General features: G+C 44.0%; 1 protein-coding gene across 2 annotated transcripts in view; it reads right to left on the bottom strand.

Moving 5' to 3' along the window:
• Positions 1–24,896, bottom strand: part of LOC124545411 (odorant receptor coreceptor) — a 348,578-nt gene that overhangs the window by 194,944 nt on the left and 128,738 nt on the right. For both annotated transcript variants that reach the window (XM_047124328.1, XM_047124329.1), the window contains exons 4-5: positions 16,759–16,981; positions 3,387–3,621 (exon numbers count right to left, since the gene is read on the bottom strand). In XM_047124328.1, coding sequence (XP_046980284.1) covers positions 3,387–3,621; positions 16,759–16,981 — 458 coding nt within the window. The remainder of the gene's footprint in view (positions 1–3,386; positions 3,622–16,758; positions 16,982–24,896) is intronic.

Below are 24,896 nucleotides of genomic sequence, written 5' to 3'. Positions count from 1 at the left end.
TTTCTCTGCTGGTAAAGAAGACTTAGAGTATTCTAGGAAGAGTCGGAGCCTAGCCATGAAACAGTTCGGACGTGTGTAGTAGTAGTTCCGATGGAAATGAGAAGTTGCCGGATCTACCAGTGTTTCATACAACAAAAGTATTGGAAAGTGGCGGCATAATTATTCCGATATGTGTGTAGAAATTTCGGAATTTTTAAGCGAATTTTGTGACGAGAAAAGACACATATTCCGCGTGGCGCATTGAGCAGGTCGGTGGCTAAAAACTGTGACTGCATTATGTACCGACAGACTTAATATTTGGCGAGCATTATCAATCAAAAACAATCAGTATTTTTGTAGCTATTCCGTTTTCGGAAAATGCAACGCCATAAACTTGCTAATGTGAGTGAAAGGGATTGTGAGTGACTGCGGTAAGACTAGCACGGGCTTGGCAGTGCTACTGGTTCACCTAAGTTTCAGAATATATTAATTGAGGACAAATTTCCAACCTTTCATGTGAAAACTTTCTCCCGAAACGTACATTAGGGACTTTAATTGCAGCCTGGTTCACGTCGAAGTACAGTAGGTTTCACTCGGCTTCCCTACGTATGATCTGCTGAGACAATGTTCACAGGTAGGTGCAGGTTCGTCGTAAAAGGAACGGAAACAACCGCGCCGCCGCACTATGTCAGGACATATTACATCATAAAGACTGAGATCTGTAGCATTGTGCATAACGTTTATATTTATTATTTATCTCTTATTAACTCTATTCACAACACGTATCGCTGTCAGTATGCAGATAGTACCCATATATGTCGCTGAATGCATCGACAGAAATATACTATAATACGACACATAGTTCAAGAGACCCGACTTATTTCCCATCGGATTAGGCAAGGATGCGGAAGGAAGTCGGCCGCGCCCTTTCCGGAAGCGATTTAGGGAAATCACGGAAAACCTAAATCAGGATGCCCAGACACGGGATTGAATACGGGCCCAGTGTGCTAACGACTGCCTCATTACGTATGAAGTTTTATCCTTTACCACTAAGACAACGCTACAGTCCAGTCAACTTAAAGAAATTACTGATACTTGGCAGCACTTTTGACAGATTTCAACTGCGAAGCACAAACGGCTGTAGACGAAAACAATAGTCGTCTACAGAGTTATGAAAAGATGTTGCCATAGAGACGTTTACAGAATCGCGTTGTAGATAAGCGAAGCAGCTGCGCACAACGTACAGAAACTGTCCGGGATCATGTTTCTTAATTCGGGTACTGTTCTTATACATTTGTACACTACGTACATTTCTTTGCACGACTGTTTCTAATTTAAAAGGTGTTTTCACGAATACAATGAAAAGAAATTTTTTCGGTACTTTAGGACACAGTTAATTTTATTTTCGTTTCTAATAGAAAATTGGCGAAATGAATACCGGTACAATACTGGCTTTGTCAGGTAATCCGTAATAAAGCGAGCCGTGTTATTGGTTACTATTGCCAAAGATTACCTACTGACATCTATGTGATTATTATGATGGGTAACGCATTTTGTCATTCAGACGGTTAAATATAGCGCTTTCACGTAGATATTATACAGGGTGTCGCACTCGAAAGATGCCCCATAGATATCGGCCGACGGTAAGTTCTTCATCGTCCAACTGGTTCACAAATTCCTAAAACATTTCGATATAAACTGCACTTGTGTGGACTCGAAAAAAATTGGTCCGGTGATGCGACGCTGTGGCATTCTACATGGGTGTACATGGATATACTGCAAATCACAAGTGCCTAGCAGACGGATCATCTAACCACCTTCACAATAATTCTCTATTATTCCAATCCGGTACAGCGCGCGGGGAAAACGAACATCTACATCTTTCCGCGTGAGCTCTGATTTCCCTTATTTTATTATGATGATCTTTGCCCCCCCTGTAGGTCGGTATCAACAAAATATTGTCGCATTCGGAGGAGAAAGCTGGTAAATGAAATTTCGTGAGAAGATTCCGCCGCAAAGGAAAACGCTTTTGTTTTCATTATGTCCGTCCCAAATCATTTTAATGGCACTCTCGCCCCTATTTCGCTGTGATACAAAACGTGCTGCCTTTCTTTGAACTTTCTCGATGTTCTCCGTCAGTGCTATCTGGTAAGGATCCTACACCGCACAGTAGTATTGCGAAAGAGGACGGACAAGCGGAGTGTAGGCAGCCTCTTTAGTAGATCTGTTACATTTTCTAAGTGTCCTGCCAATAAAACGCTGTCATTGGTTAGCCTTCCTCACAACATTTTCCATTGCACAGATCACGCCAATCTTTCGTGAATGCATAGGTTGCTCGATAAGTGCGTGTGGATTTCCATTACACCATAAACGTGTATTTTGAGTGTTTACATAACCAGGGAGGTCGAACTACGCGTCATCACTGAACCATGCTTAGTGCAATATTCCTGGCCTCTCAGGAATAAATTTCTGAAAACAACGGCAAAATGTAATCCGTTTGTCTTTGTTACTGACATTTAGTTCCTGAAAAACTGTAAACCTGCATGGATAAGCGCCGGCCTTCGTCACAGCTCTGTGACAAGTGCTCCACGACATTCCACATTCGCCGTCCGCTGAGGCGGAGCGGTTCTAGCGCGATTCTAGGCACTTCAGTCCGGAACCGGGAGGCTGCTGCGGTCGCAGGTTCGAATCCTGCCTCGGGCATGGATGTGTGATGATGTCCTTAGGTTAGTTAGGTTTAAGTAGTTCTAAGTCTAGGGGACTGATGACCTCAGTTGTTAAGCCCCATAGTGCTTAAAGCCATTTGAACCATTCCACATCCCTGAGATAAACGTCGAACAGACTCTGCAGGAAAGGCCAACAATCGTTTTTTCACGTCAGTCACTTTGTCTCCCGATAACGGCGGACGTCCCCCGCCTTCAAGGCCCAACACCGACAAGCTCTCCATCTTGTTCACTAACTTTTGTACGCAGCATTTAGACGGTAGATGCTCGTCACCAAACCTTTCAACAAGCATTCGCTGACATGTCTTAAAGGAACCACTAATCCAATATTGTTTCACAAGAGACAAGCGTTCTTGGACAGAATAGCGATACGTTGTCGCTAAACACTGCACACAGCTCCAGACACAGCATCGCTCTGAAACAGACTGTTGCGTCAAACGATGTTGCAGACTGCAGTGTTGCCAGATGAAGTGCCAGAATTTGCGCGGTGCAGTTTCAGAGGAATTACTAAACATGTTTGTCGGGCCTGTTTAGAATGGGACACCCTGTATAAAAAGTTCAGTTTACGCATATCTGCGCCAGAGAGTGAACCACCTCGTGCGCCATCGTGACGTAATGACGGACGTGTTGCTGACGCAGCTGATGTTGTCGAGGCTCCTGAAGCTCTGCGTGCTGCGGCCTTACCTGACGACGTGCTTGTGTCGCTCGACCCAGTACTTGATGGCGGAGCGCACCAGCATCTCCTGGCGCTTGCTGAGCCCGTTGGGCCCGATGCCGCCGGCGGAGGTGACGGCGCCGCCCGAGTCGGCCTCGCGCACCGTCGACAGCGCCGCCGAGCGCCGGTTGAAGCCCGAGAAGTCGCGCTGGCTGCTGTAGATGCCGCGGATCGTCATGCCGTCCGTCACGCCGTTGCTCATGTCTGCAACACGCGCCGGCGCTCCGTCTGGACTCAACTTGGCGTGCGGCTGCGAGCTCCACTCGTCTCGTAACACATCTTTTCGACTTCTTTTGTATCTGTATCGATATTTCTACGTCGATTTGTACTCGTGCTTATGTAGCGTGTTGTGTCTACCATGGAAATTCTTTGACTATGTATACATGTTTCAGTTATGTGAACTTTTGAACGATGTTGTTTAAATTATGCTTGTGAATTTAAATAACTACTGAAATGATTGTCATACACTCCTGGAAATGGAAAAAAGAACACATTGACACCGGTGTGTCAGACCCACCACACTTGCTCCGGACACTGCGAGAGGGCTGTACAAGCAATGATCACACGCACGGCACAGCGGACACACCAGGAACCGCGGTGTTGGCCGTCGAATGGCGCTAGCTGCGCAGCATTTGTGCACCGCCGCCGTCAGTGTCAGCCAGTTTGCCGTGGCATACGGAGCTCCATCGCAGTCTTTAACACTGGTAGCATGCCGCGACAGTGTAGACGTGAACCGTATGTGCAGTTGACGGACTTTGAGCGAGGGCGTATAGTGGGCATGCGGGAGGCCGGGTGGACGTACCGCCGAATTGCTCAACACGTGGGGCGTGAGGTCTCCACAGTACATCGATGTTGTCGCCAGTGGTTGGCGGAAGGTGCACGTGCCCGTCGACCTGGGACCGGACCGCAGCGACGCACGAATGCACGCCAAGACCGTAGGATCCTACGCAGTGCCGTAGGGGACCGCACCGCCACTTCCCAGCAAATTAGGGACACTGTTGCTCCTGGGGTATCGGCGAGGACCATTCGCAACCGTCTCCATGCATCTGGGCTACGGTCCCGCACACCGTTAGGCCGTCTTCCGCTCACGCCCCAACATCGTGCAGCCCGCCTCCAGTGGTGTCGCGACAGGCGTGAATGGAGGGACGAATGGAGACGTGTCGTCTTCAGCGATGAGAGTCGCTTCTGCCTTGGTGCCAATGATGGTCGTATGCGTGTTTGGCACCGTGCAGGTGAGTGCCACAATCAGGACTGCATACGACCGAGGCACACAGGGCCAACACCCGGCATCATGGTGTGGGGAGCGATCTCCTACACTGGCCGTACACCACTGGTGATCGTCGAGGGGAAACTGAATAGTGCACGGTACATCCAAACCGTCATCGAACCCATCGTTCTACCATTCCTAGACCGGCAAGGGAACTTGCTGTTCCAACAGGACAATGCACGTCCGCATGTATCCCGTGCCACCCAACGTGCTCTAGAAGGTGTAAGTCAACCACCCTGGCCAGCAAGATCTCCGGATCTGTCCCCCATTGAGCATGTTTGGGACTGGATGAAGCGTCGTCTCACGCGGTCTGCACGTCCAGCACGAACGCTGGTCCAACTGAGGCGCCAGATGGAAATGGCATGGCAAGCCGTTCCACAGGACTACATCCAGCATCTCTACGATCGTCTCCATGGGAGAATAGCAGCCTGCATTGCTGCGAAAGGTGGATATACACTGTACTAGTGCCGACATTGTGCATGCTCTGTTGCCTGTGTCTATGTGCCTGTGGTTCTGTCAGTGTGATCATGTGATGTATCTGACCCCAGGAATGTGTCAATAAAGTTTCCCCTTCCTGGGACAATGAATTCACGGTGTTCTTATTTCAATTTCCAGGAGTGTATAATGTATTGTAAATGACTTGGGCATAGTTAGGGAACGTAAGGGTTGAATGTAAAATACGTGGGGAGTGCCCGCAGCTACGGAAGTAGGCTGGAGGAGTGGAAAAGGTGCGGTTGGCGCGCAAGTGCCAACTCGTCCTTTGTGACGAGTAAGGAGTATGGGCTGAGCAGTAGCGGATCATTGTGGCTCAGATTCATGGAGTTTTGAGGCCAGAAAAGCTTAAGAGCAGTATTTGTGGGCCTCAAGTGGTGTACTTGATGATACTACTAGTATGGCATGGTTTTTTGGCCCTATGAAAATGCCGTTCCGGTGCCAAGAAGATCAGTAATAGGCCGAGGCCAACAGTACTGCCATGACTGCCTCGCCGCCAGGTTAACAGCCACTGCAAATTGTGCCACCAGTACCATGAGCCTTCCACTAAATTGTTTGTATTTGGCACTCCGTAAATCGACCAGGCATTTGTGAAGTTGGTTGATTTTAATAACAATCGTCGTGTTGCTAAAAACTCTATCTTGCATCCGTGATTATCCCGAATCACAAACCTGGACAGGAATCCTATCCTAGTGAATTTAATTCTGAGCGTCCTAATTTAATATGGAAACTTATTTGGCAGCTGTAAAGAGTTGTGATTGCTTTCTAATGTGTGGAGTTATAGTGTCTAACGTTCAATTTCATAGTTTGAGGAACACTCCATTTCCAATGCTATTTTAAATCAATCTGCAGATATTTTCTTAAAAGAATAATGAATCTTCAAACCATTACACTTTTAGGGCCCTCATGTACTAGGCTAGTTTGTTAATGAAGCAATGCAAAGGCTCCTTCAGAGCCAGTGTACTTAGATTTGCATTCTGTTTAACTGCTTCAAACCGAGTTTAAGAAATAAATATTCACCGTGTTAGCTATTCTAATGCAAGTTGGTTAATGCACAGCCATAGAAATCCTGTACTAAGCAATGATGTTATAGAGTATGATCATCAACCTGATTTAAATCATAATCTTTTCACGCTCTTCCCTGTTTAGTATTGCTACTAGTTTCATGTGTGTTGGTTCTATAAACTGCTGAATCTTCTTCATTTAAGGTACGTGTTGTTCAGAGGCATACGTTAATGTTTGCTATCTCATTCGGCATTTATTTGTCTAACTTCCAAGTTAGCGGTATATTTATCTCCAAGGTTAAATTATTGTATTGTAGTGTGCCCAGATATAAAGAAAGAGTTTATTGTGTGTGTAAAGGAAGGTTACGTTAGCCTTAGCGCTGCATTCTGCTTTATTATATCGCTTGACACAAGAATGCTTAATTAGGCTGGCGACCGATTTTAATATGTAATGTTACTACTTGCTTTTGTGCTGGGAGAACGTCTGTTTCCTGACCCTCTTGTTTACTGTTAGTTGTACTGGAGTGTTCCGGAAACGAATCCCAGTTTAATTGTTCTGTTTCCATTACGTTATCTCACGGTCACAGCGTCTAAAAAATTCGTCGCAGATGTATAATGTTAGCAACGACTGTCGATTAAGCTGAGTTATGTTACCCTTACAGCCTGACTCTCATGGAACAATCCGTCGAATACTGGCATGTAGAGCTGTAAGGGCTTGAGTCAAATCAAAACCGAACACCTGCCACAATGAAACCACGGAATGGTTCCATTAAAAAGTAATGGCCATATGCGTCAACACATTTATCGCACTCGGAGAAGATACGATCAATTTCTGTTTGATAGATCGTGGCGGACGCACAATCGCCCCCGCTCCTTCATTTTCTCGTTCGACCGTCTACGCGTGTCTTTCTTCAGGTCGCCAAGAATGTGAAAATCACACGGTGACATATCCGGGTTGTACACAGGATGCTGCAGTTTTTCTATTTCCCAACCAAATTGCTGAAGCGTCGCCTTCGTCTGATCGGCTGTGGGGAGTGGAGAGGGGTGGGAGGAGGGGGGCCAGAACGATTCCGGCCGACAGCATTTCTGGGCGTTTCGATTTTACAGTGCGTCACAGTTTCTACCATAGACCATCGATAACATAGTCCGCCCACACACCAATCTCTGTAGTGTTGACGTTTGAAACGAACATCTAACTCACGTGACTATGGGCGGTAAGCCGAGTCTCGGTCATTACGCACAATGTGAAGTGAAGCTGACAGTTTTCCTCATTTTTTCCTGAAATCGAGCATTGATTTTAACAATAAAATGACTTTTCGAATTGCTATTATTCATCATGTGTTAGTACAGGTAACCCAACATTTCCGAAATTCCTGATGTTAATATTCTTCGTCTCGCGGTAGCGTTCTTGCTTCCCGAGCACGGGGTCACGGGTTTGATTCCCGGCGGAATCAGGGATTTTCAGCTGCCTCGTGATGACTGGGTGTTGTTGTGTTGCCTTCATCATCATCATTCATCCCCATTACGAACGGAGGAAGGCAATGGCAAACCACCACCACAAGTACCTTGCCTAATACAGCGGTGCTGGTCTCCCGCATTGTCCCCTACGCTCTGTTACGGAGTAAGGGACTTCATCATCACCAAAGCGATGATTACCGTTACTATACGTGGTAATTTGAGAAGTATTGACATTTCTTTCGACAAACGACAGAATTACAGCTATTTGGTGAATGCCTGTTTTTGTTGCACTGTCAGTCTTAATTCACCGATGCCATTGGAGCAGAAGACGAACTATCGGTCTGGCATTCACCATTACTTTTCTCACGATTACTCAACATTATGCGTGAAATGTTTTATTACGCTTTTATAAGAAATTAAATCGGTTTATGTTCATAATGTCTGTTTTTTCCCATAATAAGCGTTTATATTTCACGAATTTTGGTTAACCCAATAAACATACCAAAGCAATGGACATAATGTATTAGAAAATATTGTAGAGAACTCCTGTTGTGAGTTAGATATTACCATTCTGTCATTTTAAAACGCAGTCTTTCGTAGAGTTTTACATCTAAGGATCAACATAAATTCTAACTTTCAACTCCTGGAAATATTTTTGCAAGTACAGAGTTGGGCAAATAAAAGTGGACAGATGGACAGAGTTCTAGTGTACAAAGATACACAGAAGTGGAAAGGAAAAACAGTACTAACTCGACTATAGCAGATGTTGAAAGTGACCACCATTCATCTCTTGGCACTTTTGGACGCTGGTCAGCAAGTTGCCGAAGGCAGATCAAAGCAAGACTGCTGGAATTGCTGCAGTCTCATCCGAAATATTCTGCTGAAGTTCTTGAAGACTGTGAGGATTGTTGCGATATCGCAGACTTGGAGGGCTCCTTAGACAAAGTAATCGCACTCTGACAGGTCAGGTGACCAGGGTATCCAGCTTGTGACGCGACCAGACTGACCTCCGGTAACAACTCCGTCACGCGTGAAGACTGTGTAAATGTGCTCCTAGGTTCGCCCGGCTGTATGGGCAGTTAATCCATCCTGTTGGGCCGGCCGCGGTGGTCTAGCGGTTCTAGGCGCTCAGTCAGGAACCGCGCGACTGCTACGGTCGCAGGTTCGAATCCTGCCTCGGGCATGGATGTGTGTGATGTCCTTAGGTTAGTTAGGTTTAAGTAGTTCTAAGTTCTAGGGGACTGATGACCACAGATGTTAAGTCCCATAGTGCTCAGAGCCATTTTTCCATCCTGTTGGGGTGCGGTTATATGCATACGTTCACGTCCAATAGTATCCACTTGCCAGGGCCACTTTTATTTCTCCCACACTGTATTTGAAAGTAGTTCACTTTCACACCTGAAATTTCCGTCAGTTTACCTAATATGCAGGATACAAAACATGACTTATCTGAGCATATGTGAAAGTTATTACTTTGTAGTAAAAAGCACAACATTTGCTCTGTAACAAAACTGTAATCAGTTGTGCACTATAAAGGCGTAATAATATACTCCACTTGGTGCCTCCAGTCACGTGACTTAGATGTTGGTTTCAGTAAAATGACGACATGCACAGTCTGTGTTACCTATCGTCTGGTTCCTGCAAAGTGTCTTCATAGCGCTGCTTGATTAGGTTGAGAAACTCGACGAGTGTAGGGCCTCTGCAGTCGGAGAAGGAGGCAGTGATGGCCCTACTAGAACTTTTGGGAACAGCTTTGGATTTCTTTGGTGCATGAGATGTATGATGTATCCAGTGTTGGCTTTGCCGTTTGCCCTCGGGCTGCGGGAAGGAATCATCCTGTTGCACGATAACGCCCGCCTCCACACTGCCAACCGGGCGAAGGCTAGGTTTCACCGATTTGGTTGGGAAACACTGAAACATCCTCCGCACGACCCAGATCTTTCACCGTCTGATTTTCACATGTTTGACGACCTGCGAAAAGAGGAGTGTGGACGTCAGTTTCAGTCGGAGGAGGAAGTGCGAGAGTTGGTACGGTTGTGGATCCGTCAGCGGCTGACAGCGTTCGAGAAAACGGGAATTGATTATCTCGACCCCCGGTGCGATAAATGTCTCTAAATTTATGATGATTACTTTTGAATGGAAACATTCATGGTCTCATTGTAGCCAGTATGCGGTATTTATTTGACTGCCTCTCATGTATGACTCACGAACTGCGATGGTCGTTCAATAAGTAACGCCCCACATTTTTTCTCACAACGTATTTATTGTTAAGAGTCAGAATTAGGTGACAATATACATAAACATGTTTTGTCCATGTCCTGTTTTTTCTAAGCAGTCTCCATCACGTTCTATGGCCGTACGCGAGCGTTGTGAAAAGCTCTTGTCCTGCAGGAGTAGCAATGTTTTCAATGCGTGACTAACACTCTCGTAATCTTGAAAGTATGTTTCCCGTAGAGAATCTGTAAGCGGCCGAAAGAGATGAAAGTCCGAGGGTGGCAGGACTGGACTGTAGAGTGTATGAGGCAATGATGTCCAACCAAATTTGGCGATGTGTTCCCGGGTTCTCAGGCTTGTCTGTGGCCGTGCATTATCGTGTTGGAGCAAGATTTCTGCTGGATTCTTATCCAATCGAACACATCGGAAACGGTTCTTGAGTTCCACGAGCACGACTCAGCATGTCTGGAGCAGTGGCTGTGACAGTACGTCCCGAGCGTGGCTGATCATGGAGCTCTTTTTCTGCATTTCCTGAGGCTGTGCTTATGAATATTCACCACGATTTCCTTTTGTGCACACGAGAATTCAATAACAGCACGCTTCTTGTAACGTGAATCGTATGCAGACGCCGTTTTGACGCTGTGCTACGGCTCCACAATTTGCCAGAACGGTTCGAAATTTCACCGGCTCGCAGAAAAACATCAGATGTGAAGCACAAACAAGGACGATTGTCTATGTATATTAATGGCTGTTTAAAAGAAAATGTGGGGCGTTACTCATTGAACGACTCACCTGTATTCGTTCCGTGTCTGAGCACGACAGTAAGTATGCAAGGACCGAAATGGGCCGCGCGGGATTATCCGAGTGGCCTAGGGCGCTGCAGTCCTGGACTATGCGGCTGGCCCCGGCGGAGGTTCGAGTCCTCCCTCGGGCATGGATGTGTGTGTTTGTCCTTAGGATAATTTAGGTTAAGTAGTGTGTAAGCTTAGGGACTGATGACCTTAGCAGTTAAGTCCCGTAAGATTTCACACACATTTGATCATTTTTTTGGACTGAAATGGGAAGTCTAACACCATGAACACCTTGACCGAGCGCTACCGAAGTGATACTCGAGTATTTAAGAGCCTGTGGGATACGTTAATTTAATTTTCGTTCTTATCTTAGTTTATTTTCCTTATTTCGGTACAGAAAAGAGAAAAGATTCGTTGAGATCAAGGATTGTATGATTGCAAAATGGCCACTGGATGTGTCCAGTGGTACTGACACTTTTCTCGCGGTGAACGCAACACATGATGGCAAGATGACATGCAAGTGCAGCTTATCGCCATATTTCGGACATCGAGAAAGGTTTGAATCATTAGTATGAGTGACATGGAGATATCATACCGACATATCGCACCGACATATTCTCCGCTCAGAGACTGGGTGTTCTGTTGTCCTAATCATCATCATTTCGTCCCCATCGACGCGCAAGTCGTCGAAGTGGCGTCAAATCGAAAGACATGCACGCGGCAAACGGTGTATCCGACGGGAGGCCCCAGTCACACGACATCGCACCGACAATTGGAAGTTGAGCAATGGCTGCACAACGAATGGCGACGAGATGCGCGCAGGACAAAAGTGTGAGAAGAGGAGTGGGCACGCGTCCTTTCGGACGGACTACGTCACGAGGAGACCATAGGATTCCCCGGCTGGCTCTAACGAATGGATGGATGGCAGCGAAATCCGCTCACAATGAAAAGGCAGTATTACCTCCAACAGTCTGAAACAGATTACTGGAAGCTGCGTTGAAATCTCGATTGCGCATGCGTCGTTTTCCACTGCCACCATATCACAGTCCGCTTGCTTAGCTGGGTGGTAACGTGCTCGCCTCCCATACAAGCTGGCCCGGATTCGATTCCCGGCTGGGTTGGAGATTCTCACCGCTCGGAGACTGGGTGTTGTGTTGTCCTCATCATCATTTCATCCTCATCACCGGCTCTCAAGTCCCCCAATGTGGCGTCGAGTGAAATAAGACTTGCACTTGGCGGCCGAACTTCCCTGAATATGGGCCTCGCGGCCAACGATGCCATACGCTCGATTCCATTTACCATATCACAGCCAGAAAAGACTTGCGTGCACTAAAACCAGAGCCAGCTGAAGCACTGGGTGAGCTTCTGTGGTGTTCAACTACGACCATTGCTTACGTTTGTGGCGACTAGTTCGACGCAAACGTATCAGTAGACCGCATGGCGGAAGTTTAAGTAAGCAGTAACTCTCGAGACTTCTACGAGGTGGTATCCAAAAGTTTCGGTACTGGTGCTGCAACCTGTTGGAAACCTTACCTTTGGACTAATGGTCACCATCACCATTTGAAGTAGTTCTCATACACATGTACATACCAGTCCCAGCGCTTCTGCCACTGGTCAAACGTTTTCTATAAGTCCTGTTCTTTGAGAGTGTTTATTACCGCCAGCGATGCTTCTTGAATCCTCTCTAGGATGTCGAACCGACGGCCTTTCAACTTGAGTTTCAGTTTTGGGAATAGCGCGAAGTGTGTCTACTTTCAGTTAACCAGATTCCCTCTATTCCCCTATTTCCTGGAATACCCAGAACTTACTAGAACACGGAAGAGGAAACCATCATTGTCTCCTGAATATTTTTCTACAGTGGTGCGTTGCTGCCCCTGCATCATCACATCATCATCTTTCATTTTACTGAAAGCATGGTGCAACCTATCAGATCTCTAACATATTCAGTTTTCGTGACCCAGAATTATGTGTCCTATTTACCCAAACCGACAATATTGTCCCAGCTCATATTATTCTCTCCATATGTTAAAGTACACAGTGGTACAACTTCGTTTCCAGTCCTACCGTTCTGCCCCATAACACTGAATGGGAGATGACTATCACGAACCAGCTACATTTATCACATAATTGCTACCATCAACATCACCAATATCACCAACTGATAAAAGCCACAATCTTCACTAATGCTGTTTCAAAAACATCATCCTTACAAATTACCTTTAGGATGCATTTCAGTCTGGAATTCTTCACTGCAAAAATTTCTTTCTATACTTAATCTAAATTAGTTTGCTTTTCAACATTGTGGCTACTGACATATCAATAGATGTTATGAAATTAAGACAGAAAAAAATTCTTGGAGAAATTTTGTCGAAATTGAAATGTGTGCTGACAGTCCCTCGACGTGAAAACCTACCGACATTGGCGCATTGAGATAATGTCTTTGACGGCAGGAGGTTTATTATGTGCATCCCAATGCATCATTCACACAGTGAGATTACTGCTCAGACATCAATATACTCAGTGGGTAGTGTATGTCTGAAAGAGGCGTAGCGGATGATCTTACCAATAATCAGCTCCCTCCCTGAAGAATCCCGTGAATTTAACTGTAGATTTGGCGCAGTGGGTAACTTAATGAATTTAATTGATTAAACAGTGGTGGTCGTAGTATATGTGAAACACGAGTACCTGTAATAGGATGTTTCATTCAAAGACTGAATGAAAGAACCATCGCTATGAAACCCAATTTATTACAACTTGCTGTGGACTTCAAGTTAACTCAAGCACACAAGAACATTGAATCGTCATGTTCATTAATTATTAGTGCAAGTTACAAAGGAATGAAAATATCAGCATCTTGGCAAAGGTCGGGTGATGATGTTGAGGTGTAAATGTCAACATAGCGTTTAGGGGACGATTAAGTTTCCCAGAGTCGCACAGTGATTGACGAATGTTAATCAGGGATTAAATAAAGAACTACAGAAACAATCAGGGATGAAAGAAAGAACTACAGAAACAATCATGAATGTACCCACTGTCTTGATTGAGCACATGAGTTCGATACTCCTAATAGTTGTACTTGAATTAGAAATATAAAATCCCTACTGTCAGTCTGAAGACTCTTTGTACATCCTATAATCTGGTTTGTGAACACTGCAGTTGTTCGTAACACTTAGCGCCACCAGCGCCTACAAGTGGCGTCTGTAGTGGCGGAAAATTCTAAGCCATCTAGCCTGTAGCAAAGACTGTTCTTCCTCAGAACTTGGAGTCGAGGTTTCTCCCTTGCCTGCAGCACCCCCTGATGAGTCTTTGATGGAAACAAGTCCCACAGGGCGCTCCCAGCAAGAAGCAGAAGTTTTACGCTATCCGTTTGCGTGTGAGAATTATGCATGATTGTGAGCATCAGTAGCAGTCAGTCTTCCTAGTACCGAATAATCAGGAATAGATTAGATTATATTAGATTATTACTTGTTCCATAGATCATGAATACGACACTATGTAATGATGTGGAACGTGTCAGGTCCGTCCTACTAATGCAAAAATCTCCCTTCCGTACTCAGTTTAATCATAATTGACCAGTCGTGTGGGTTTTTAGTGCTGGAGTTCAGAAAATAGCTGCTCATGACTTCCACCATCTGTCGTATTTCCTTTCTTCTACTCTAGACTATATAGACGAGCCAAAGAAACTGGTACACCTGCCTAATATCGTGTAGGGCACCCGCGAGCACGCAGAAGTGCTGCCACACGACGTGGCATGCACTCGACTAACGTCTGAAGTAGTGCTGGACGGAACTGACACCATGAATCCTGTAGGGCTGTCCATAAATGCGTAAGAGTACGAGGGGTTGGAGATCTCTTCTGAACAGCACGTTGCAAGGCATCCCAGATATGCTCAATCATGTCCATGTCTGAGAAGTCTGGTAGCCATTGGAAGTAATTAAACTCAGAGGACTGTTCCTGGAGCCGCTCAGTAGCAATTCTAGACGTATGGGGTGTAGCATTGTCCTGCTGCAATTGCCCAAGTCCGTCGGAATGCACAATGGACGTGAATGGATGAAGGTTATCAGACAGGAAGCTTACGTACGTATCACCTGTCGGAGTCGTATCTAGACATATCAGGGGTCTCATATCACTTCAACTATATATTTTTTTGGAATTTTGGAATGGAACATGTATGTGCGTAACACATACTTCTGTGATCAACACCACTCTGCTACACGGTTCTGATTCTAGATCTAACGCCCCCCCCCCCTCCTTTTTTACTTTTTAGCCCACTTCGTCACAAATAATTCTCAAGAGTAGTTCTCTGTAAGATGGGAATGTCACTTTTACTTAATCGACAACGTGCAAGCTTTACTGATTCGCAGAATGATATAAGAGCCGAAATTCAGAAAATGTGCGCGACAGAATTGCTGATAATCACAACTGACGTGAGCAAATAAGGGAAGTAAAGCACAATCTGGATGGTGACAATTCTTTGTGATGGCCGGTGCGGATACGGTAGTCTGACGACATAGCAGTCGTATCCTGTCTGACGAAGAGGAATTGGATTGAGTGCCATATGAAATGGAAAATATGTTGACAGGTGGCTATTACATGCATATAAACAAATAAATGAAGCGAACATGCTAGATGGCTACATGTAAAACTTGGACTAAAGAGTTTAGAAGAGTCAGATGAATATTTCTCGGAAGCAGACTGCATAAAGAAGGGAGATGCAAGAAGCTATACTAGCAAGGACTGCGCGAGGTAAAAGAACTTTCTGAACTAGAAACTCACTGATAACATTCAAAAGCTAAAAACTTCAGGTTCTCGTAATTCTTTGTTTGCATCACAACTGTGAAACATGGACAGAAATCAAACGTTTAGAACGGTTTGTTTGAAAGGTAATGCCTCTTGAAGATCAAATGGATTGATGACGTCCTGCAATGACAAAAAAAGCCAAGTAAAGAAAGCTATGGATCGAAGGTACAGAGTCTTTGGCACATGTTTGGACATGAGTCATTGCTATAATCTTCATCTTAAGGAGCGGTGGATGGTTAAAGCTGCAGGTGTGGGACTGCATAGTATGATTGTACAAGGATGATCATGGTTGATGTGGGATGCAGCGGTTAGGATGAAAACGAATAGGAAAACTGGTAAGAGACTGGAGTAGAGAACTGCATCAAACCAACCTTGTGGTCACTGATAAAAGCAAGAGTAACAGTGATATTGTGTATCTTGGGCGATTCTAGCTGTTGTGAATAAGGATACTCTCAAAACGACGTTTATGTCGGGAAATCTGCCCAAAGTATTATTATTTACTGAATGTGAATATACAGCAAAAGAGGCATAGGCTGGATGTGGCGTACTAATTTCAACACTTCTTCAAGACACAACAGACTAACTCGGTTCACTATTAGTTTGATATAATGGTCAGTGATTGTGCAGTTGTAAACAGGCAATATTGTTGGTTGGAGTGTGTAGGATATATGAGCTGTAGTGCAGCTTGTTAGTTGGCAGTGTGGAGGGTGTGTGATTTATCATGTCCCCTGCCACAGGGCAGCTGGCAACTGCTTATTATGAAGCTTGCGTAATGACCCTACCCCAAAACCAGTGAATGACTCACTGGTTGGGATTTGAATATAGAAATGACTGATGTAGCTGGGAATTCACTGAAATTGCCTTGTTAGTTGGTAGTGGGATGGCTGTGTGATTTATGTTGTCCTCTGCTGTAGAGTATGGCTTGTTGGTGGTGACTGTAGAGATTGAAGGTTGTATCTGACCCCGTCGGGTGGGAGTGTGGAAGGTATGTGTACAATAGTCCACGATGAAGAGCAGCTTGTTAGGTAATGTGGAGGGTGTGTGAGATATTGTTATGGTACAGGATTACTTGCTGGTGATGAGTGTAGAGCTTTCACAATGTATCTGGTCCCATTTCGTTGGGGGTGTGGAAGCTGTGTGATGTACCTGGCCATATGCCATAAGACAGCCACTTGGTGGGGAGTGTGGATAACAGTTGATATATGTCCATATATAGCGTAACTTGTCGGTGAGGAGATTGGAGATCATATGCTGTACCTGGCTTCATAATAAACAGGGACTTGTTGGTGAGGAATATGGAGTGTTTGTGACGTACCTGGCCCCATCCCGTAGAGTGGCTCGTTGGTGGGCAGTGTGGAGGCGGCTCGGAAGAGCTCGCTGGTGTGCGGCACCACGGTGTCCAGCGTGGCGCTGAGCTCCATGAGCGGCTTCATGATCTCCTTGAGGTGCACCAGCTGCTCACACGCGTAGATGAGCCAGCAGCAGAACATCACGTCCATCAGGTTGGAGTGCATCAGCGTCGCCGTCAGCCAGTACAGCTGCCAACAGCAGGGGGCGCGGGTCAGTGACACGTTGCGGACTATGCGCAGACATCTTTTGCAGATTTGTATGAGCGTGCATTTATCATTGGAAGAAAGGTATTCCCACGCCACTCCACATCACCAACGAGCCCAGAAGGGAGTTGTACTAAACATTTTGTACTCTCTTGTCTTTCTCATTAGTGACAATAACAGCTTAACCATGGATACTGATTTCCAAAAGGACATACAGCTATGACAACTATCTGACAGACGGGGCCATAAAACTAAGTTATATAGACGAAGGAAAAATGAGCGAGAAGCCGCCTCTTCGCCCTGTTGTTCGTTACTGGAGCTACCTGCTGAGCCAGTAGAATCAGAAACGACATAAATTTAAAATTTTTACCAACGACCAGTCTGATAGCTCCCACACTGCGGAAGTCTGAGAAGTGACGTGGGAGTGTGACATATTTATAAACGTGAAATTGGGAGACCAATAAAAGGAGATGTAGAAAAGCATGAAAAGTAATTTTTAAAACAAAGTTGGAAGTCAGATGTTGCCGAGCTTCAGAAGGGCCGTGACCGGATATTAACTTTAATAGTGTTTAAACGCTAGCGTAAGACAGTTGCATTAATAGAACGAAACTTCTGTAAGCAGTTGAAATATATATGACTGAGTGCAATTTGACAAATGCAGGCTTCTGATTCGCGGTTTCCTGCTATTGAGGAATTGACTATCCACCACGTCGTGTGTTGACTATGAACAAGTATTGGGAAACAACCTCGAGGTTTACGACTACAATAATACACTCATGTTCAGAAAAAAACAGAACAACTGGAACGACTTGGGATAGGACGTTCATATTCACAGGACATGTACATTAGTATGTTCTGCAGAAATGATTAGCATTGCAGTCACCCCGGTCCAGCGTGTGTCCACTTGCCTAGTGGGCATAGGGTCCGCCATGGACCCTGATGTTGTTGTTGTGGTCTTCAGTCCTGAGACTGGTTTCATGCAGCTCTCCATGCTACTCTACCCTGTGCAAGCTTCTTCATCTCACAGTACCTACTGCAGCCTACATCCTTCTGAATCTGCTTAGTGTCTTCATCTCTTGGTTCCCTCTACGATTTTTACCCTCCACGCTGACCTCCAGTACTAAGTTGGTGATCCCTCGATGTCTGAGAACATGTCCTACCAACCGATCCCTTCTTCTAGTCAAGTTGTGCCACAAACTCCTCTTCTCCCCAATTCTCTTCAACACCTCCTCATTAGTTATGTGATCTACCCATCTAATCTTCAGCATTTTTCTGTAGCACCACAGTTCGAAAGCTTCTCTTCTCTTCTTGACTAGACTATTTATCGAACACGTTTCACTTCCATACATGGCTACACTCCATACAAATACTTTCAGAAACGACTTCCTGACATTTAAATCTATACTCAATGTTAACAAATTTTTCTTCTTCAGAAACGCTTTCCTTGCCATTGTCAGTCTACATTTTATATCCTCTCTACTTCGACCATCATCAGTTATTTTGCTCCCCAAATAACACAAATCCTTTACTACTTTAAGTGTCTCGTTTCCTAATGCAATTACCTCACCATCACCCGACTTAATTCTACTACATTCCATTGTCCTCGTTTTGCTTTTGTTGATGTTCATCTTATACCCTCCTTTCAAGACACTGTCCATTCCGTTCAACTGCTCTTCCAAGTCCTTCGCTGTCTCTGACAGAATTACAGTGTCATCTGCTAACCTCAAAGTTTTTATTTCTTCTCCATTGATTTTAATACCTACTCCGAACTTTTCTTTTGTTTCCGTTATTGCTTGCTCAATATACAGATTGAATAACATCAGGGATAGGCTACAACCCTGTCACACTCCCTTCACAACCACTGCTTCCCTTTCATACCCCTCGACTCTTATAACTGCCATCTGTTTTCTGGACAAATTGTAAATAACTTTTCGCTCCCTGTATTTTACCCCTGCCACCTTCAGAATTTGAAAAAGAGTATTCCAATCAACATTGTCAGAAGCTTTCTCCAAGTCTACAAATGCTAGAAACGTAGGTTTGCCTTTCCTTAATCTATTTTCTAAGATAAGTCGTAGAGTCAGTATTGCCTCACGTGTTCCAACATTTCTACGGAATCCAAACTGATCTTCCTCGAGATCGGCTTCTACCACTTTTTCCATTCGTCTGTAAAGAATTCGCAGTATTTAGCAGCTGTGACTTTTAAACTTATAGTTCGGTAATTTTCACATCTGTCAACACCTGCTTTCTTTGGGATTGGAATTATTATATTCTTCTTGAAGTCTGAGGGTATTTCGCCTGTCTCATACATCTTGCTCATCAGATGGTAGAATTTTGTCAGGACTGGCTCCTCCAAGGCCGTCAGTAGTTCTAATGGAATGTTGTCTACTCCGGGGCCTTGTTTCGACTCAGATCTTTGAGTGCTCTGTCAAACTCTTCACGCAGTATCATATCTCCCATTTCATCTTCACCTACCTCCTCTTCCATTTCCATAATATTGTCCTCAAGTACATCGCCCTTGTATAGACCCTCTATATACTCCTTCTACCTTTCTGCTTTCCCTACTTTGCTTATAACTGGGTTTCCATCTGAGCTCTTGATATTCATGCAAGTGGTTCTCCTTTCTCCAAAGATCTCTTTAATTTTCCTGTAGGCAGTATCTATCTTACCCCTAGTGAGATAGCCTCTACATCCTTACATTAGTCCGCTAGCTATCCCTGCTTTGCCATTTTGCACTTCCTATCGATCTCATTTTTGAGACGTTTGTATTCCTTTTTGCCTGCTTCATTTACTGCATTTTTATGTTTTCTCCTTTCATCAATTAAATTCAATGTTTCTTCTGTTACCCAAGGGTTTCTACTAGCCCTCGTCTTTTTACGTATTTGATCCGTTGCTGCCTTCACTATTTCATCCCTCAAAGCTACCCATTTTTCTTCTACTGTGTTTCTTTCCCCCATTCCTGTCAATTGTTCCCTTATGCTCTCCCTGAAACTCTGTACAACCTCCGGTTCTTTCAGTTTATCCAGGTTCCATCTCCTTAAATTCCCACCTTTTTGTAGTTTCTTCAGTTTTATTATACAGTTCATTACGAATAGATTGTGGTCAGAGTCCACATCTGCCCCTGGAAATGTCGTACAATTTAAAACCTGGTTCCTAAATCTCTGTCTTACCATTATATAATCTATCTGATACCTTTTAGTATCTCCAGGGTTCTCCCACGTATACAACCTTCTTTCATGATTCTTAAACCAAGTATTAGCTATGATTAAATTATGCTCTGCGCAATATTCTACCAGACGGCTTCCTCTTTCATTTTTTACCCCCAATCCATATTCACCTACTACGTTTCCTTCTCTCCCTTTTCCTACTCTCGAATTCCAGTCACCCATGACTATTAAATTTTCGTCTCCCTTCACTACCTCAATAATTTCTTTTATCTCATCATTCATTTAATCAATTTCTTCGTCATCTGCAGAGTTAGTTGGCATATAAGCTTGTACTACTGCAGTAGGCGTGGGCTTCGTGTCTATCTTGGCTACAATAATGCGTTCGCTATGCTATTTGTAAAGGCTTACCCGTACTCCTATTTTTTTATTCACTATTAAAACTACTCCTCCATTACCCCTATTTGATTTTGTATTTATAACCCCGTACTCACCTGACCAAAAGTCTTGTTCCTCCTGCCGCCGAACTTCACTACTTCCCACTATACCTAACTTTAACGTATCCATTTCCCTTTTTAAATTTTCTAACCTACCTGCTCGATTAAGGGATCTGACATTCCACGCTCCGATCCGTAGAACGCCATTTTTATTTCTCCTGATAACAACTTCGTCTTGAGTAGTCCCCGCCCAGGCCTCGACAACTTGTTCCATATGTAATGGCATCGACACATACAACGTGCGAATGGCGTCCTGTGGTATAGCCATTCATGCTGCATTCACCTGGTTCCAAAGTTCATCTGTGGTGGTTGCACTGGGTCACTCATAAACCCACCCACCCACCCACATACACACACACACACACACACACACACACACACACACACACACACACACAACCTTTAAACCGTAGCATACGCCCTGGCGTTCATTTCATCCCACAAAACATGTACAACAGAAACACAATTCTATGGGAGAGTCTGCACAAACAACAACGTATATTGAACACATACCACTGTCTGTATTTAGAATTGTGGCCAAGATTTACAAAAAACTGTGGCTGACTCAGAGGAGAATTCCTCCCGTCAGTGCAGGAGAATGTGCCCGCCAAATTAGTCAATTTAATAACACTTACAAGACGTCGACATCGAAACAACACAGAAGCCAAGCCATGAAAGTATGGAGACCGGTTACTGCCTTCTGACTTACTGTTCGAGACAGCGCAGAACGCGACTGTGCTTTGTGTATTAACACACACTGGTTGCATAATGATAAAGTCAGAAAATATTACAGTGAATATTTAGAACGAATGGTGAAAACGCCTCATGAACTGCGTTACAAAAGCAATAGAGAATACTAAAAAAAGGCCTGTTTAGCCAAAGGCCAGTAATTACTGATGTACAGAGCGAATAGCGACAGAGCGCACAGAGCATATCACGAAGGAATACGCCTTGAAAATAGTCATCAGCCTAGGTCTTGCAGCTTTGACAGTAATAAAGATGAACTCTTCTTATATCTATGATCAATAACGATACTGCAGAAGAGCTCTAAATACTGCTTATTGCTAATTGTCACCACTACCGGTATATATTATTCTTATTCAACATTGTTATTGTGAATCTCCATTTGGTAGTTAAGTGGGTACATGATGTAATGCTGATGGATGTATTGATATGGGCAGCACTGCTGTTGCTTTTCGACAACAGGAGCCTATGTGTCGTTACGGGGTTTCCTCTTCTCCCTTTCTCTCATTCCTCCTTCATTCACGGAAACACACACAGCACTGCACTGTCCAAGCACTCATTACACCCACCCACGCAAGTTCACTTGACTCTCATCAAGAGTCAGTTACGTTTTTGTGATTTACAACAGCTGAATGCTCCATATTGGTCGCAAGTTTTCACGATAGCATCTTTCTTAAGAGACGTGGAAGCAGGTACATTTTAAACCCCGTAATATCTTCTAGGTGATTTGGCAGCGCAGTAGTTATTGTAGTTTCTTTTTCTTTTCTAATCTCTCTTCTTTTTTTTTAAAAAAAAAAATAATAAGTATTAGAAACAAGTAATTACACGTAACTTATAACTATCCAAGGGAATGTGATTTGCATGGCCTATTTTAGCTTTTTGGATAATACGCTGTAATTATGAAGAATAAATAAATAAAATCACAATACATCTAGCCGTGAAAATATTTCTGTCCATCAGTATTCTCAGTTTTTCTCTTCACTGCTCATGATAACAAGTTATTTCGTTGTTCTATCCCAGCACCAACATGTTACTGATGTTTCCTTTTGGCCCCCACGAAAACACGCGTACTACCCCGGCATTTTATCATTATCTAAGAAATGGTTTACTTGTTTCATGTCATTCACGACTTAATAAAGTAAAAAGGAGCAAATTTGATTTTGTCTTGATTTCAGACATTGTAGTAACTTCTACACATAATTTAGTATGGCTGTCGAACTTCTGGTACAGTCTCTCCATATTGTTTCAATGAAATAACACAACAATGAGAAATTAATGATTTTACTGGACAATGTACTGCTAAGCACAAATAAATGCAGAGCCGAATATTCCAGAAAATGAAACAAGGGAGTCTATCAAATGGTGGATTAACTAATTCGATCAGTGTAGTCACTGAGAATTTTGCTTGCTCCCGATACAGTAACCAACATTTATAACCAGTTGAAAAAGGCAAAGAAAAGGAAGAATGGGGTTAAAGACAACTGTAACAGTGACAAATAAGGAAGTTTCACTGTAAAACAAGTAAATCTGGTTTATGTTGTTTCATATGGCTAACTGTTCGATGAAGGTTAGAGTTTGCGACGCCATCGAGTCATAGGTGGAGCGATCATCGTTGAACAACGAAATGGAAGGAAATAGGCTGTCGTACTGGTATAGAAATTATCATGTGATTTTCAACGGTCACTGTAGCCTACACCCATTTACATCTCAACACTCGCAGGAAGCGGTCTTCGGAACCAAAATCGGGATAAGACCTGTAGGGTTTGAACAAAGATTCACATGAATACGGTTCTAGTGCCTTAGCTAGTGCGTTGAATCACTCAATGAGAGTTGGTGACGTGGAGTTCATCTTCACTGCCGTTAAACAGAATACAAAACTGATCACACAGAAAAAAGAATGGGGAGAAAAGATGAAGCAAAGGGGGAGTGAGAATATTTACGACGGACTGTTAGTGATGTCTGTTCTTCTCATAGTGAGTCACTCTATTGATGGTAATTTTGGTACGTATGATACTGTTGGTTGTCGTCTTGTTAGTAGTTGATGCGTTAATCATATTTTTGCTGGTTTTCAGTTCGAATCTTGTACTGATGAAAAATCGATCTAATATCTCTGCAGCAACAGAACAAAACTTCACGTGTTGGTTGAATTAATTCACGTCCATAATTTAAGGAATCGTCGCATTCAACGACACACACTTTGTTAATGTCTACAATAAAAGGTGCCTTAGCCGCATTAAGGTACATGACGCAAATGTAGTGGCGCAAAATAAACCAGAAAGCCGGTCACGGGCAGTGCGTGATTTTACTGTATGTGATGTTTCTCCGTTGTCCGAATACAGAACGTCACTGCGCTGAGTGACGCCCTCCCATGGTATTACAGGGTACACAACGACTCCAGCGTGGTTTGAGGTAGCGCCTCCTACCACCAGAGAGGTATCCTCTCTAGGTCGGCAGTGGTCCGCATCGTAATCTTAGGTCTGCAACCTTCCAGAATATAGAGCTTCCAGCATATAGAGCTTTCAATTTGCTTACTAAGTCCGGGTAGGTGGTTACAGTAGGCGAGTGTCACAAGCTGCGACACAGTCGTGAAAAAAAAAAAACAGTGATCCAGGAAATGTGCTATTTGTCTCTTTTGTCTCAGTCTGCGACAGCAAAACCTTCAGATTATGTTGTCCAGTCTGTGCTGGAAATATTCATATTTGTTTAAAACATATCCGACACAATTACTATATATATATATATATATATATATATATATATATATATATATATATATACGCCAGTTAAATCATATTCTATGTAATTTTCTATGTAATTATACTAGGATACGTAATATATAATCATACTAATGATCTATATTAAATATCCTGATATAATTATATAGTAATATCCTGATATAATTATATAGGATAGATTTAAACAGATCTAAAGACGGTCACCAGAGACAACAGGTAGTCTAACAACGATTTCCGTAATTACTGACTGTATGAAAGAAACAAATTACAGACACCATCCCGGTGTGATTGAGGAATGTCTTCTGTCAGATGTAACCTAGACCTGTAAGTACCACGAAAGAGGTGCACACGGCACAGAAGCACATAATTCTCTGCAGCGCACAGATCTCATATTACGTGAGAAAAAATGACGCTTGTGCACTCAATGAGACGTCGCTGTTACCGTATCGATCTCTTTCCGCAATACTAGCAGGACCGTAACATGTACTAGGGGCTTTGTAGACACACGGTGAGAGACTGTCCAGGCTAAACTGATTCTCAGCCATAAAGATGATCTTATCTGACTGTCCCTCAGTTCGCTCATTGGGGTCGGGACCCTACATTCGGTGAGCCACACAATGCCGCCGTGTGAGGTTCTTCAAGTAGACATAGCCAACTCTGGAAGAAGTTAGCGATGCACGGTCTGGAGATGTGTGACCGACTGCTGCAACGGCTTTGGCTAGTATAGGTGACGTGCGGGTTGGACATATTTGCGAATTTAAAG

The sequence above is a fragment of the Schistocerca americana genome, chromosome 8, assembly GCF_021461395.2.
Source record: "Schistocerca americana isolate TAMUIC-IGC-003095 chromosome 8, iqSchAmer2.1, whole genome shotgun sequence".
NCBI classification, from domain to species: domain Eukaryota; kingdom Metazoa; phylum Arthropoda; class Insecta; order Orthoptera; family Acrididae; genus Schistocerca; species Schistocerca americana.
The sequence above is the reverse complement of the archived record's forward strand: the minus strand, read 5'-3'. Positions and strand labels throughout refer to the sequence as shown.